This window comes from Pipra filicauda, unplaced genomic scaffold (genome assembly GCF_003945595.2).
Source record: "Pipra filicauda isolate LSUMZ 115617 unplaced genomic scaffold, ASM394559v2 scaffold63_size3267554_pilon, whole genome shotgun sequence".
Taxonomy (NCBI): Eukaryota; Metazoa; Chordata; class Aves; order Passeriformes; family Pipridae; genus Pipra; species Pipra filicauda.
In genome coordinates, this window is record NW_024104798.1 from 2,213,705 (window position 1) to 2,228,500 (window position 14,796).

General features: G+C 43.2%; 1 protein-coding gene across 5 annotated transcripts in view; it reads right to left on the reverse strand.

Moving 5' to 3' along the window:
* The window catches only part of LOC113988920 (monocarboxylate transporter 2-like), a 38,590-nt gene extending 29,627 nt beyond the window's left edge, over nucleotides 1-8,963 (reverse strand). The window contains exons 1-4 of one of the 5 annotated variants that reach the window (XM_039388381.1): nucleotides 8,891-8,960; nucleotides 6,658-6,732; nucleotides 5,772-6,029; nucleotides 5,284-5,541 (exon numbers count right to left, since the gene is read on the reverse strand). In XM_039388381.1, coding sequence (XP_039244315.1) covers nucleotides 5,284-5,500 — 217 coding nt within the window. In that variant the 5' untranslated portion in view covers nucleotides 5,501-5,541; nucleotides 5,772-6,029; nucleotides 6,658-6,732; nucleotides 8,891-8,960. Of the gene's footprint in view, nucleotides 1-5,283; nucleotides 5,542-5,771; nucleotides 6,733-8,890 lie in introns of all 5 variants that reach the window. The other 4 variants (XM_039388383.1, XM_039388382.1, XM_039388385.1 and 1 more) reach the window with 4 other exon arrangements.
* Between the last annotated feature and the right edge of the window lie 5,833 nt (nucleotides 8,964-14,796).

Consider the following 14,796-nt stretch of genomic DNA (forward strand, 5'->3'; position numbering starts at 1 on the left):
AAATAAGTCTCTTCAGAGCCAGCAAACCTCTTAGACAGCCCCAGCCCTGTGTCTGTGCCATCAAACCAGCCAGGTGCATGAAGCATCACTGCGGGATGAGCTGGTTTCCTGGAGACAACAGAATAAACCAAGCAGCAACATCACTTCTTCTGTTTCTCCCCTGTTGCAGGAGTTTAATCAGCAGTCCAAACCAAAGTATTTTTGCTGGTAAAAAGATGGTGACAATTAATCTAAATCTAATAACTGGAATGTTTTCACTGGGGAATTAAAACAAATTATTCCTTTGCTATTGCATCTTTGTCTCATTTACATTTTAATCCCAGAAGGATCTTCCTGTGTTATATTTGGAAAATGACTGCATAAAAAGGGAAAAACAACATGGTTGAAAGTACTTAAAGATGCATCCAGAATTTAGCTATTAACTTTTATGGCAGAAGTCTGACTATGCCAAGTCCTAAATGGCTGAAAATTAGGACAAATACTGTGGTTTTTTCTCAAACACTGCTGAATGCAGAGCCTGGTGCCATTTCAGATTGTGCACACAAGGTCAGGCAAACAAGCAGCTGGGGCAGAAGGTTGTGTTGAAGGTGTAATTACACATTAGCCAGAGCAGAGAGAGTCACTCTGTCATTTGTACTGAGAGTAAAGGGGACCCTTCTCTGGTGACACCATTTGCAGAGGGAAACCTCTGCCTTCCCACCCTGTAGCTCTCCACTTGCAGACTCCAGCCTTGTTGTCCTTGCTCTGAGGTTTCACCACAGGATAATGAGTTCATACCCTTTTGCTCAAGGTAAACAAATGGTGAATAAAGGCACTTTAGTGTTGTCCAAGTAAAACCAGTGCGATATCCCACCTTATTCCAGCCTGTCTTACCTACTTTGCCTGCCTGTGACTCCTGATGGAAATGTTCTCGTGGGAGTTTCTTCACTCACTTCAGTAAAAAGGAAGGAGATTAGCAAAAATCTGCAGCTCAGATTGTCAAAACTAATCCAATGAATTGTGACATATCCAGTCCCTCCATAAGGCATGGCCCTCAGCAGCTGTGCCACATCTGGGTCCAGAGGACCAGTGCTGCCTCCAGCCCACCTCCAAGTAAACTCTCAAATAGTTCTCAACAGGGCAGGAAGAGGATCAGCTGCCTCAGGGCTGCCTGAATAATGCTTCACCAAGGTGGAGAGCTTTAGGTCTCATTAAACCTTCACAATGTTTGAGAGAGGAGAGATGATGCAGGGCCACCATGAAGAATGATTCCCACTCCAGAGCAGCAAAAACCTGGAGCTGCACCATGTTGACTGTGCCTGAAACAAAGGTCAATGGCTGGCGGACAGGGGGATGTCACACCAGTTTGCAAGTAGTCTCTAGGACACTGCTGTTTGCAGATCACAGTACTCTGAGTCATAATATAACGCAGGTATTTTCTCAAAAAATTAACCCCACCTCACCCAAGTTTTAAGGTATTGGATGGGTAGCCAACTAAAACTACAGAAAAATATCACAGAGAGGTAGCTGAAGCTTTGTTTTGATTTTTTTTTCTCCATCAAATAAAATTGTGACAAGTGACCATAACTCCACAAGGGTTTCTGCATTTGACATGAGTTTCCCCAGGAAGTCTTCCTGTAGGACTGCAGCATTCTGGGAGCAGGTACTGCTGTTTGCTGCATATATCTAGGACACCTTTGATGTGCTTCAAGGCCAAGGATGCACTGAGCAGAAGCCAATCTCTGTTGGCTCCTCACCACGCAGTTTTCGTCACCAGCGAGGCTCCTGGGCACTGAGAGAGCGGGTGGGGAGCAGGATGACAGGATCAAGCCTGCAGCTGCTCTGCACACAACCAGATCCTCTTAGTGGGGTGGAAGAAACCTGGCAAGCTCCTCATTAGCCTTCAAATTCAGTTAAATGCTGGGATATGGAAATAAGAGGCAGACTCAAACCCGGGAAGAGTTGAGTGCCTGCATCACGTGGTGCAGAGCTGTGTATAACATCGCTGTGCCCTTAACACAGGGTGATGCAATGCACAATGTTGCTGTAGGTTAACTCAACCAGGCTCCTGAGCCTGAATTTTCTGTGCTGCTTTGCCCTCCTGGCTGACCATTGTCCAGCAGATCAAGCATGATGCTTTAGTATTAACTTTCAAGGTCTTGCAGAGATAGTTCTTTAGGAACTTGTTGAACTTTTGACATTGTGCATCCATGTTACCCCACAAGATAAAAAGAGGAGACTTTTTGGTCGAAGTGTGGTATTTGCCCAAAGCTTGCTGTAATCCTGGGTTAACAGACTGGCCTTCCTAAGAGCCCCCAAAGTACCACACAAATGACTCCTCATAAGACAGGCTTCAAAGATGCACCTATTTTCTTGTTTACTGGGCACTCCATCACTTCACATTCCTGCAGATCTTCGGGAAAGCCCCTTTTCCCAAATGCCATGCTTGGGGCTGAAATTTGCCAGGCTTCTAGTGCTGTAGCTCAGCAGATCAATTATGCAGCTGAAAGATGAAACCCTGGCTCCACTAAAGGTGATGGCAAGGTGCCTGCTGACTTCAGTGCAGCCCAAGCTTTACCCAGAAATAATATTCAATGTTTGGTGAAGCTTTTTTATTTTCCTAATTACTCCAGTGCAAAGAAGCATATGTTGTCCCAAACAGCTACTTTGTAGACAGTCAGCTGTAGCATTTCCGAATATTGTAAAATGAAAGCTGGGGTTTGAAGGGATCCCCTGCATTCCCTCAGTCATTCTGGGTAGGCTTTGCTGGTGCTTTCCTCCCCCCTCAAACACAGCGTGCAGCTCCACTGGATGCTACACAGTTGCTGTAGACTTATGCTGCTGTAGCTGAAAGGAAGATCAAACTGAGTATTCAATTACTTATTCACTCAAAGATATTTATTCCCCGAGATGAAACTCCTAAATCTGTTATTATTGCCATTCCATCTTCTATTACTACTTGCATGCTGCTGCTTTCAGATCTATGGAGATGTCAACACCATTTACTGGAAGCAACAAGTGAAAGATGAGAACATGACAGGGAAATGTTTAGAATTATGAATCATCCTCAAGAACAGAGGACATAATTGATATTCCTTAATTCTAGAAGAGTCTATAATCATTACACAGGGATTCTTCCAAGGACTTATGCTTTTCCAAGATCTATTTCTTTCATTGGTTGTTTGGCTTTTTTAAAACCCAGTTGCTGCAGTGATTTAAAAACTGAGGGAGGTGAAGAGCAACAGCTACCACAGCACAGGCAGACCCCCCAGAGAGGAAAGATGCTCTTGGCAGCAATGAACACAGGTATTTCTGAAAGGGACAGGACCCCCCTACCAAAGTCTGTGCGAAGCTAAATGCAGTGCTGAAAAGGAAACGTCACCTTGCTTCATAACATCTCACAATTCTCTGCTTGTGCTGACACCCTCCTGTTGTTACATGTGCCATCTGGGGAAGTCAGGCACTTGCACACACAGCTGTAGATTACAATGACAGCTCTGCAGCAGTAAGATTTCATAGAAGTCCGTATTTAAGGATGGGAAGATCAGGGCCGAAACCCATAAGTTTTATACTGTAATGGCTTCTTCCCCCATCGAAACCACCAACAGCAGTTCCCTTGCTGTACTCTCCCCTGTATCTTTGTTTGGTGTCAAGGGCACCAGCTCAGGGAATGTGGAGAATGAAAAGCCAGAAATCTCAACCACTCTGAGACATGTCCAAAGTCTGGTGCTCAGCTTCAGACATCCAACTTTCAGACTGCCCTAAACAGCAACCCTGAGGAAATGAGTCCTCTAAATAAGTCTCTCTTCTGTCTCTCACTCTGACTCTGTCAGTCCTTCTCAGCTCCTGACATGAAACCACCAGAGCCAAACAGCAGCCAGAGGATGAACATCCATTGTTTCAAGGGGGAATCAGTGTTCAGTAGAGCTGCTGATTTAATCCCCTTGGAAGTGAACCCTTCTGTCCATCTGCAGCAGCAGACCATAGCCCAAAGAGATCAATGAAGCCGCTTCACTGCCCAGCTCATCAACTCCAGCCAGACCTGAAAAGGTTCTTTCTGCAAGCAGGGAAGCAGCTCATCCCTCACACCTCTCAGGTCACGTACATTGCCTTTCACCTTAATCCATCCCATATCAGATGACAAGACAGTTCCTTTTTTTTATTGCCATGTAAAACCGGTTCCTAAAGTACATGAGTGCATGACACTTCCATACACAGGGTGTACCCAATGTCTGCAATGTGTGACCCAAGAAGCCTCCAAACCACCCTGTCCTGAAGGCAGCACAGTACCAGGAGGATCCTACAACTTCTTTTGTAGTAGTCTTTCCAAAAGTGTGTGTGACACACAGTGTGTGTGACAGTGACCTTGCTTGAGGAAGAATACATGTTTGGGTAGATGCAAGTCGTGTGGCTATTCTTGTGTTCTTAAGTGTTAATCCATTTACCTTTCACCCTTGCTAAACAAGCTAAGAACCACCAGAAATCTCCTCACAGCCCAGAAATAACCATCAGCAGCTGAGCCTCACAGGCATTAGTAACCTAAAAGCAAGATGGTCCTCTACTAACCAAGATACACACCAGCTACTCAGATCAAAGTGACAGACTGACACCTGGCACCAGTGTCTGAGGGAAACATCCCTCTGAGAATATCCACTTGATGATTTCATTATGAGGACAAGAGATACCTTTCCCACAACAGCGACTTTTGCAGCCAAGGTACAAGAAAAAACCCAGAGAACATTTTTACTTGAAGTAACCAGTGGACATAGTTGTTCTTTCAGAAAGATTCTGCACAGAAAAGTCTAAAACATCATCCCTTAATTATTTGCAGCAAAATTTTAGCAGCAGAATTAGGGAAAAACATATTTAAATACTATATCAATATATACACGCACACATCCCATGTTTGTTCATCAGCAAAGCTTAGATTTCAAGTTTCCAGCAACTTCTCTGCAATCATGAGTGCAAGTAACATATTTTTGTTTAAAATAGAAAGACAAGAATAGGAAGGGAACAAAAGACAGCACTCAGACAGTCCAAGAGTCAAATAATTCCACCATGGCCAAGCCTCCACCCACATATAGCAAGATTTCTGATGAAATAATAATTGACGACATCATATATATTGTCAATAAAATACTCAGCACTACTGACTTTCTCAGTTTTACCAATGCACATCATCAGAAAACAGAAGGCCAAACTTAGAGACAGCAAGAACTTTCTCAAAGAAATATATTCTCCCCTTTTGGCGTAGAGATCAGATCTCCTCCTTCCCAAAGGAAAATACAGTCTCGCTTCACTTACCTCCTCCATAGGTGGTAGCACACATGATGGATGTTGTCCAGGCAATCTGGCTGTAGGAGATGCTGAAAGCAGCCTGGAGCTCTCTGAAGTAGATTGTGAAAGCTTTAGGAAAGGTAAACGCAAACCCAATGGAGATGGAGGCTCCAAACACCACTGCCCAGCCCCATCCACCATCAGGGGGGACATAGCCCAGGTCCGAAAGGACTGGAGGAGACATGGTCAGAGCAGATTTCAGAGCAAAACCCACTTTCCACTGTCCTGCAGAGCAGAGGATACGTGTGTTATACAGAATATACATATCATGTAATGAGGTAACATTTTAAAGCATAATTAAATAATTTAGAGATACAGAGGATCCCCCATTCTCCAAGCTTTGGACTTTTTGCTACCTATTAATGGTTCTGCTGTTCAATTCTAACACAGCCAAGATCACCCTTCCCTCTCCAATAACCCTGTCCAGCCCTTCCACCTGGATTTTAAATACATACCCTCAAAATACTCCCATGGCCTCCAGGCTCAGGGATGGACCTCAGTCAAAATCTCAGTCAAAGTCTCCACTTTCTGTTCTGTCCCCCATCCAGCTGGTGGCTCGGTGTCCCACCTTGGGAATGGCTTCTGGAGGTAACTCCTGTCACAGTCCCTCTGGAGAGAACCAGATGCTCCAGCTGTACTGTTTTTAGGGCAAATGCTTCACTGTGTATCTTTCAAACGTAGGTGGAAATCCTTGTGGTTTCAAGATATCCCCGCTTAAAAGAATAGTTCTCATGACATGAGCAGCAGGTGAATGGCCCCAGTGTGTCCAGCACCCCCTGTTCTGCAGGAGCACGAGGCTCCTCTGGCTCTTTGCTTCCCCCAAACCAACAACCAAACTGAGCAGCTGCTTGCAAAGGGGTTGAAGTTTCTTCCTACTTGGGGGCAGCAATTCCACTCATGCCTAGTGCCTGCCAGGATAGCAGATTATGCTCAGGAGCAACACAGATCAAAGAGGGCATTCACTCATTTGCATTCTTCCCATTTTTTTTGTCATTAATGTAAAATGAGGGTAAAAAGGAAAGAAGAAAAACCTACATGTCTCTCAGGAGTTAATCCACAAGCCTTCTATCAAGGTCAAGGTCTTAAACCGGAGAGGAGTAGGTCCCACAGCAAAAGGTGGCAGGTAAGTTGGATAAAAGGTTGATTAGTGCCCTTATATACTGAAACTCAGAAATAAGAGAAGCTGGTAGGAAAGGGCATTATCAGAGCTAATGGGAAGGAACAGGCACAGATATCAGCTGAGAACATTTTGCTCAACCTTAATAGCAGCAGTCAGCTAGCTAGGGAGAGAGGAAACTTTGGTTATCTTGGAGGGGGGAAAAAAAAAAAAAGAAAAAACACCTTAGGAAAAGCACAGTGTAATTTGCATCTATTTGAGAGTCCATTGCCTTTTGAGAGATGTCATTCAGATTCAACCTGTAAGTAGGAGGAAACAAGGAAACTACTTTAACCATACAGGAAAAAAAAAGGGGGGTATTTTAAGCTGGTGATGAGTGTCTGCAGATAAACTCCTGAATTAATGTTTTCATCTACTTTTACAGCTGTTTAGTGGTAACACCAATATGGGGCCCTTACAGTACAGGCTTCAAGCTTTCCCAGCTGCAGCTGGAGGAAACGTTAGTCCAAAATGCTGATATTCAATAAATCCAGTATTTAAGAACTCTAATAACATCCAGGATGGCAAGTTGTTGGTTGTCCTGAGATTTCATCGCTATATCGAGATGACCAGCTAAGAAGCTTTTCACAACAACAAAATAATGCATAATAATGAAAATACCCCTTTACACTATGAGGGATGCTATATTGTAATTTCAGGATCAAGAAAGATTGTACTTGCAAAATTTCTCTTGCTCTTATATTAGGTAATAAAATGATCTGATAGAGATTCGTGAAACATTCTTTTTCCTCTACAGGCATCCACAATATATAAACAAGTTATTCTGATGTAGAGTCTTACTATCCACCCTCACCTAAGCTTTTCCATTAAAAGAAATAATTGTCTTTTGGAATTACATTAGCTATACTTCCGTACTGTAGGGTGGGATTTTAAAAGAAAACCCAAGTTAAAAAGCAACAGTGGTAATGTTGGAATGACTGCCTGTTGATGTTTAAGAGACTTTATTACCCATCAAGTTGCATTTCATTGCACTGTTTCTTTTGTTTATGGTTATTCTACTCAATTTAGACCATCCAAATATTGCGGAGAATACCAAGCTCCCAAAAATATTGACCTGTACTTGTGGTTCTGAAATTAGGAAAAATAAAACTGATTGAGGGGTGGGTATAGTGAGGATATGTTTTCTTATTTAACTTTGTGTTTGGTATTCACAATCTACCAAAAATTTAGGATACACAAAATTCTCAGGCCCCTCAAATTTAGATCTTTTTTGGCAGTCCTTTAAAAAAGGTTGAGCCTGAACTTTAAATATATTTTCTGGGACTAACAAGAAAGGTTATTTTTTAATTACTACCCGTTCATTCTTCTTGTAAAATTATGACTAATTTTACACCACCTTTAAAAGTCTTGCATGATGAATATATTAATTCATTTAATTTGCTTTTATGTACAATGAGACATATATTGAGAAGATATCACCATAAAATCAGATTAAGGTATCAGCCCATTGTCCAGGTTTTCTATATCAAGGTAAACTCTTACACAACACAGAAAACCAAAGAGACAAACTGAAGTTAAATGAAAATGTAGTGTACAATAAAATATAAAAATCACATCAGCTGACTTGCTTCCCCAACTGTAAAATAAGGCTTACAGAGGCTGACTTGGGAAATCAAACTTTGGGATTATTTTAACAGAGTTTAATAACCTAAGCAATGAGCAGGCAGTGATACAGTCCCAGTCTCCCCTCATTTCTCATGGTTTATGGGGACACTGGCACTAAGGAGGGCACAGGACCATTCCCTCATGGGGTGCTACCCCTTTGTTACCACCCTCTTAGCCACTGCTTTGTAATTTTAAAGTGAGAGTTGTCTTTGTACAGCCATGATCTGGCACAAATTTACTTGTTGACTCTCTCACTTTATTCCTATTTCCTTTTCGTGAAATTATACAAGTCTGGACTTCCCATTTCTCCACTTATCGTTCCCTGTAGGTTTCCTGCTTTATTCCCATCACTTTATTTAGACTTAGTTATTCACTGGTCACATCTGGATCTTCCCTCTCCACTATTCTTCCCTCCTTTTCAGGAAACTGTCTGGGGCTACTAACAACAACTTCAAAATAAAGGAATTCCTGGTCTCTTGCACAATCAAGGCCCTTATATTTCAATCCAGCTGATATTACCATCTTCTTTCCCTAATTTATCGAGCTGCTGTCTTTTGGAACCAACATATGCAATCACAGTCTGCATTCTGTAAGCCAGATCAACCGGGGACTATTCTTGGACTATACAATTATTTTCTACAACAATTGTGGTTTTTTGTTGAGTGAGAGAGCACCAGGACAAATCAAACCCAAGTCTAATGCAGCTTCGCCTGTCGATCCAGGGACTCCCTGATGCCAAGTTTCCCTCAACCCAAGGAAGCCACCACACACCAGACACACACACTCACTAACCACTGTCCAGTGGGACTGTTCCCTCTTCGGCAGAGGCGGGCACCACTCGGGCTCCCTTCCCTTGGGAATGCTGGTTGCTGGCTCCCTCAGCAGCGACCTGCTCAGCTTTTAAAGCCATCTGCTGACCTTGTCCCCCACTCCAAATGCAATTGAGATCAAAGGTTGAGATCAGAGGCTCTACTCTCAGATGTAAAACCTTCCAGCAATTGGAACATCGTCTGTCACCCAACCCCTCATGTTACATCCAAAGGCTACTGTATCCCACATTAACTAACTTTTCGTGAACAGGATTGCACTTCACCCAGGAGCAACAAATCCATTTCCATTTGTAGTGCTTGGAACATTGGCCTCTCGGGTCTCTGTGGAGGTTAATAAATTATTTGTCAGATATCCCTTTTCCTTGTACATATTAACTTATTCTCTCTTTACAATGTGTTTTTACAGACTCTGCTCCCACCCTCCTCCGGGGGAACTTGCATATGGAGATCCCCTGTCTTTGCCCAGCCTGCTATGGCAATTTTAACCCTCTGCCTGAAGTTCTCCTCTGTGACTTCTGGGTCACCTAAAATCCTGCATCAGATTAATTCAGACCACCCAAAAACAAATGCAGGGATTCACAAGCCACAGCAACACCTATCAGGGGTAAATGTCGCTCTGGAGTGGACAGAATAGGATACAGAATATTCCTGAGTTTTTTGCCAGTAACCAAGCAGTTGACTTGGATAGTGACTGAGCAACGTCCACACCACCAGTTTGTGCTTTGGAAAGGTTAATGTAACCCAGTTTCTGTAGGAATGTTTCCACAAGACTTACGCTGCAAATCCCCATTTGGGGGATTTAAAACATTCCCCTGCCATGTTTATAATCCAGACCCTGCAACACACTATTTAAGCACAGGAAAAACAGGAAAAAACTGGCTGTAGGTGGTCCAGGGCAATGTTTTCATCCAGTCTGAGTAGAAAACTCTGTAGAAAGATAAACAGAGACAGAGAGAAAAATCATCCATCTGAACTAACTTTGTGAGTCAGCATCTACTGTAGCGAATATTTCCCGCCTTGTGACCACATGGAGTCATCTTCACTATTTCATATTGCCCCAAAAGAAATATCTTCCTTGCAAGGACACAATGAGTGCTCAAAACCACACACTGGCTCCCAGTTTGCATTAACAAAAGAGGCTGCCAATGGTGCTCCCACAGCCAGCTCAGATGTTCTTCTCACGAACACAGGACACACAACACACACACACCCCTCCTCACTTTTAAGAATTTTCTACCAGCCAGTTGTAACAGCACGATAAAAAATTTCCAGTGGTCAAAAGACAGGAAGATAAATTCTGGGGAGAAATCCATTGAGTGCTATTAAACACAGAGATGCCACCTCTGGCATTGCAGATGGCAAATTGCTGGAGCCTGGGGAGTATTGACAGGTAGCTCCATACTTGTCTCCCCAGGCACCCACCATTAATTCACTTTCAGCAGAGAATTCCGATTGCACATACCTTGGGCTGATTGATCTTATGGTCCAGCTCTTCCTGCCTCACTGGTCATGGCTTCTACCAGTCGTTTTCTGAAAATGTTTTATGACCAGAAATGTAACAAGTATATCTGGTGCTTTTTCTGTCTTCTAAAAGGAAAAAAATCTTTAAAGGTAGTTACAGGTGCTATGTGATTTCATTACAGATTGTTGGAGGTGCATGTGGATCCTCTGTGCTCCATCCCATGGGAGGGCACCAGGATCTGCCTGTTGAGGATGCTGCAATCACACCAGACCTGGAGTTCACAGGAGTCGTTTCTTCCAATGCTACACCTTGAGGAATAATGTTATTGTAAAAACTTTATGGCATTGCAAAAGGTAAAACTCCTAGGGACCCCACTAGTAACTTCTATAATTTCAAAAATGTACTTTCTCTTTTGCTTGAGGATAATTCACAGTTCCCTTGGCTCTGAGCCATTTCAGATTGATGCTTTACCAAATCAAAACATGAATATGCCTTTGTTAGATTATGTTGACCCTCTTTCCATCTCCATGTTAATAGAAATTGCCTAATTTATAAAGGTTTTCTGCTGGTAGTTACTGGGCAGTGGTCAATGCACTTCAGACACAATAGCCATTCACACCATTGAGATTGCTCTTCAAAATCACTTTGGAAAACCTTGGACACCTCTACCATTTCACTGGCCTACGAAAAATTGAAGCTTGAGTGTCTAAGCCAGGGGCTCTGTCATCTTAATACTTCTTATATTAGTTTTGATATAAAATGTGGTACCTCTTTTATTTAAGAAAAACAAAATGCAAATTTGCAGATCAAGTACAGTTTAAACACTTCATTTATTGGAAGAAGATTAATTTGGTATTCACCAAATATTCCTGCCCCAAACTTTTCAGAATACATGAAGAAATCTGTTCCTGAAGGAACACGAACTGAATCAAACTGGAAGGGTTTAAAGTGTTTCAAAATTTATCTACAAATCTTTTTCTGCAGCTGATGTATCACACGCCATCTTGACTTCAAAATCATTAATGAAATTTAGAGCTGAGTTTATGGATAATCAAAAACTAGATATGTATCATTAAAAAAACAAGAGAACCAAATTTTGGCACAAATTGAGCATAAAATTCACACTTCTTATATTTGTACTGGGCAGCTTTCTGGGGCAGTAAAAGCTGCAGAGCAGGGGTCACATGCAGATCTAAGGAGATATGGGAACACAGAGAGCATTCCTTAAAGTACATTTATTTGGTACTATTTTAGTTGATGTTTTACAGATATGTTATCATCGCTTGCACTCAGTGACACTTAAATGTTCTAAATAAGCACATACCATCTTTAAAGTGTGGAGCTGACCTGTTGCAAGGCAGAGCTTGAGGTCATTTGGGCACAGCCTCCTGCCCTGTTAACCCAGTGTGGCTTTGGGGCCAGGTTATGTCCTGGCCCACAGCCAGAAAGAGTGGGAAGGCGTGGGAGAAACCAGGCCCCACTTCTGCAGAATTACATGGAGCAATGGTCCTTCCACACTGGGAAGGCCTCACCATCACCCAGGTACTACAAAGTGTAGGACATCATGTTCTTATTTATTTCCCTTTTGTTCCTCTTCAGGCAGATCTGTGCCTTCTTTACTCGAAGCTTGTGATGCCCAGAAAGCCACCTGGTCCTTCAAAAACAGTCAAACCCAGACAAATGTTCTCCAAGTGGAGATTTTAGCATTTTTTTCCACGAGGAAACACAATATGCAGTGTTTTGTACATGTGCTCCATCACTCCCACTATCTGCTCCCACACACACCTCAACTTCTGAGATAGTGCCTGCCTTAAAATGTATTTTGTGTAGGGCCAAAGCTTTCAAATATGTAAAGAGTCTGTACAGGATTTGTGTCCTATTAGTTGGCTAAATAAGAAAGGGATCCCACCACCACCTTCTGAAAGGGAAAGCTGACAAACACCTTTGTTACAACTCAAAATCCACTTGAAGAGATACATTAGAAATCAGCTGTTTTTTGCTGCTCCTGAAATAAGTTGTTAAACCATAACCTGATCACATAAACTTTGCTAAAATTAGTAAACGCCTGCCTCTCACAGTGGATATTTGCATCATTATTTCTGTAAACACAGGAATACAAAAATCAAGAGTAAGGCACAGGGGACTTTAATAAGATATCAAGAAATGGGAGAGGTTCCAGCTTTGTTGGTCTGACTCTTCCCTCTTTGAGAGGCCCAGAGGGGAGAACATGTTGTAAAGAGATAAGGAGAAAGGAACAGCTGGGTGGTTATTTCCCCACCTATTGACAGCACACAAGTGCCAAGTTCCCAAGTGAGATACTCCCCTGCATGCAGCACACACGAGTCTAGTTCACAGCTTTGGGCTACAAACCTAGTGGATTAGTTCATTTAAGTAATGCTTCTTTGTTTGGGGGGTTGGGGGGGGTGTTCCTGTCCTTCACCAAATGCTTCCAAAATGACATACCTTGCTTCCAAAAGGATGTCTGAAAGGAAAAACACGCCCAGCAAATAATTCCACCATCAACCCACAAACAGAAATAATCTCTCAGATGCCCACCTACTTCTCTCTTCAAAAAGCTACATTGGAATTTACTTTAGTGTCCAAAGAAGGAAAATCTAAAATCATTTGCAGATCTGTGGCTCCCCAGCTCCCTGTTTGCCCTCCTCGTTCCTGAGCAAGTTAACTTAACCTTGCAAAGTGATCCCACTCACTCTGCTATATCATTGGCAGTTTAACACATGCCAAGCACTGGGAGGATTTCACAAGACCCCAAGGGAATTTGGGACACTGGGGGACAATTCATGTATCTTTTCTTTGCCACAATAAGAGAAGGGAAATTAAAGAATCGAAGAACCTGGTTGAACCACTCCTGTCCCTCTTTTGTTCTGATCCTGCTTCCATCTCCTGTGTATTTCCTGCTCACGCTTGAGTAATATCAGAGTTCCTCGTTCATTCACACAGATCTCTTGCCTCTTTTTCCCAATTTCTTGCTCACTGGGATGCATCATTCTTGATCCTGGGGGAAGTGATTCTTGAATATCAACCAGCTCTCTTTGGCCACTCTTCCCTGAAGGGTTTGTTCCCATGGGATTGCTATATGAAGATCCCTGAAGAGGCTAAAGTTGGCTCTCCCAAAATGGTTACCATCTTGCTGCCCTGCTTCCTCCTCTCCCAATACTGAACTCCACAATCTCATGGTCACTGCAGCCAAGGCTGCCCCCAACCACCACATCTCCCACAAGCCCTTCCCTGTGTGTGAGCATGAGGTTGAGCAGCACACCATTCCTTGAGGGATCCTCAACTCCCTGTGACAAAGCTGTCACCAACGCTTTCCAGGGACCTCCTGGACTGTTTGTGCTTTGCTGTGTAGCTTCTCCAGCTGATATCCAGGTAGTTGGAGTCCCCCACAAGAACCAAGGCCTGTGACTTTGAGGTTGCTTCAAGCTCTGTAAAGCCTCATCCAGTTCCTCCTCCCGCTCACGTGGCTGGGAGCAAACACCCACAGCAATGTCATCCTTATTAGTCTGCCCTTTCATCCGAGCCCATAAGCTCTGGACTAACTTGTCATCCACCCCAAGACAGAGCTCAACACATTCCAAGTGTTGCCTCACATAGAGGCAACTCCACCACCACACCTGCCCGGTCTGTCTTTCCCAGTGTGCAGCCCTTCATGCCAACATTCCAGTTACACCAGCTATCCCACCACATCTCTGCAATCCCGGTGAGATCAAAGCCCTGTGACTGCACACAGGTGGTGCCTGGAGAGCCTGACAAGAGCAGCACCTTCCCAAACAAGAGAACCCCATGTTGTTTTCCCAGGCTGCCATGACTTGGCAACTCCACTGGTCATTGGGTCCCTCCCTCTGGAAGGGAACAAAGGTTTACAAACAACCAGTATCATGCACAAGCAGCTCTGCTGAGCAAAATCACTGCAGCAGAAGCCACAAATAAAGCTGAAGAGTTTTGCTTAAACAGCCAGGGGAGAGGCCTCTTGTGCTCAGCTCTGCAGCAAAGACGCTGGGAAATTCAGTATAAAGCATTTCAGGGTTTTCCAATACACAGTATTATTAGGATGAAAAGCCCTACTTGACATTCCTGCTAGGATGTCAGCTCCAGCTACAGGCAGGGAAGAAGGCAAGGGAAGGAAAGTAAAGAGAAAGAACATGTTGCCTGTGTGCAAACAAGTAAAAAGTTAGACCTGAACAGGCACAAGGAACGAGACAAAAAAGTAGAACAAAGCACCTTCCACCTTGAAAACAAAAAAAAGAAGTGACACACACAATTGAGACACAAGTGCAGAAACAGAAGAACTGAACAAACATCAAAAAGATACATCATTGGGTTAATTTTCAGAAATTTACTCTACTAAAATGCACACAAGAGATTTATCACAAAACCAGTTGAAC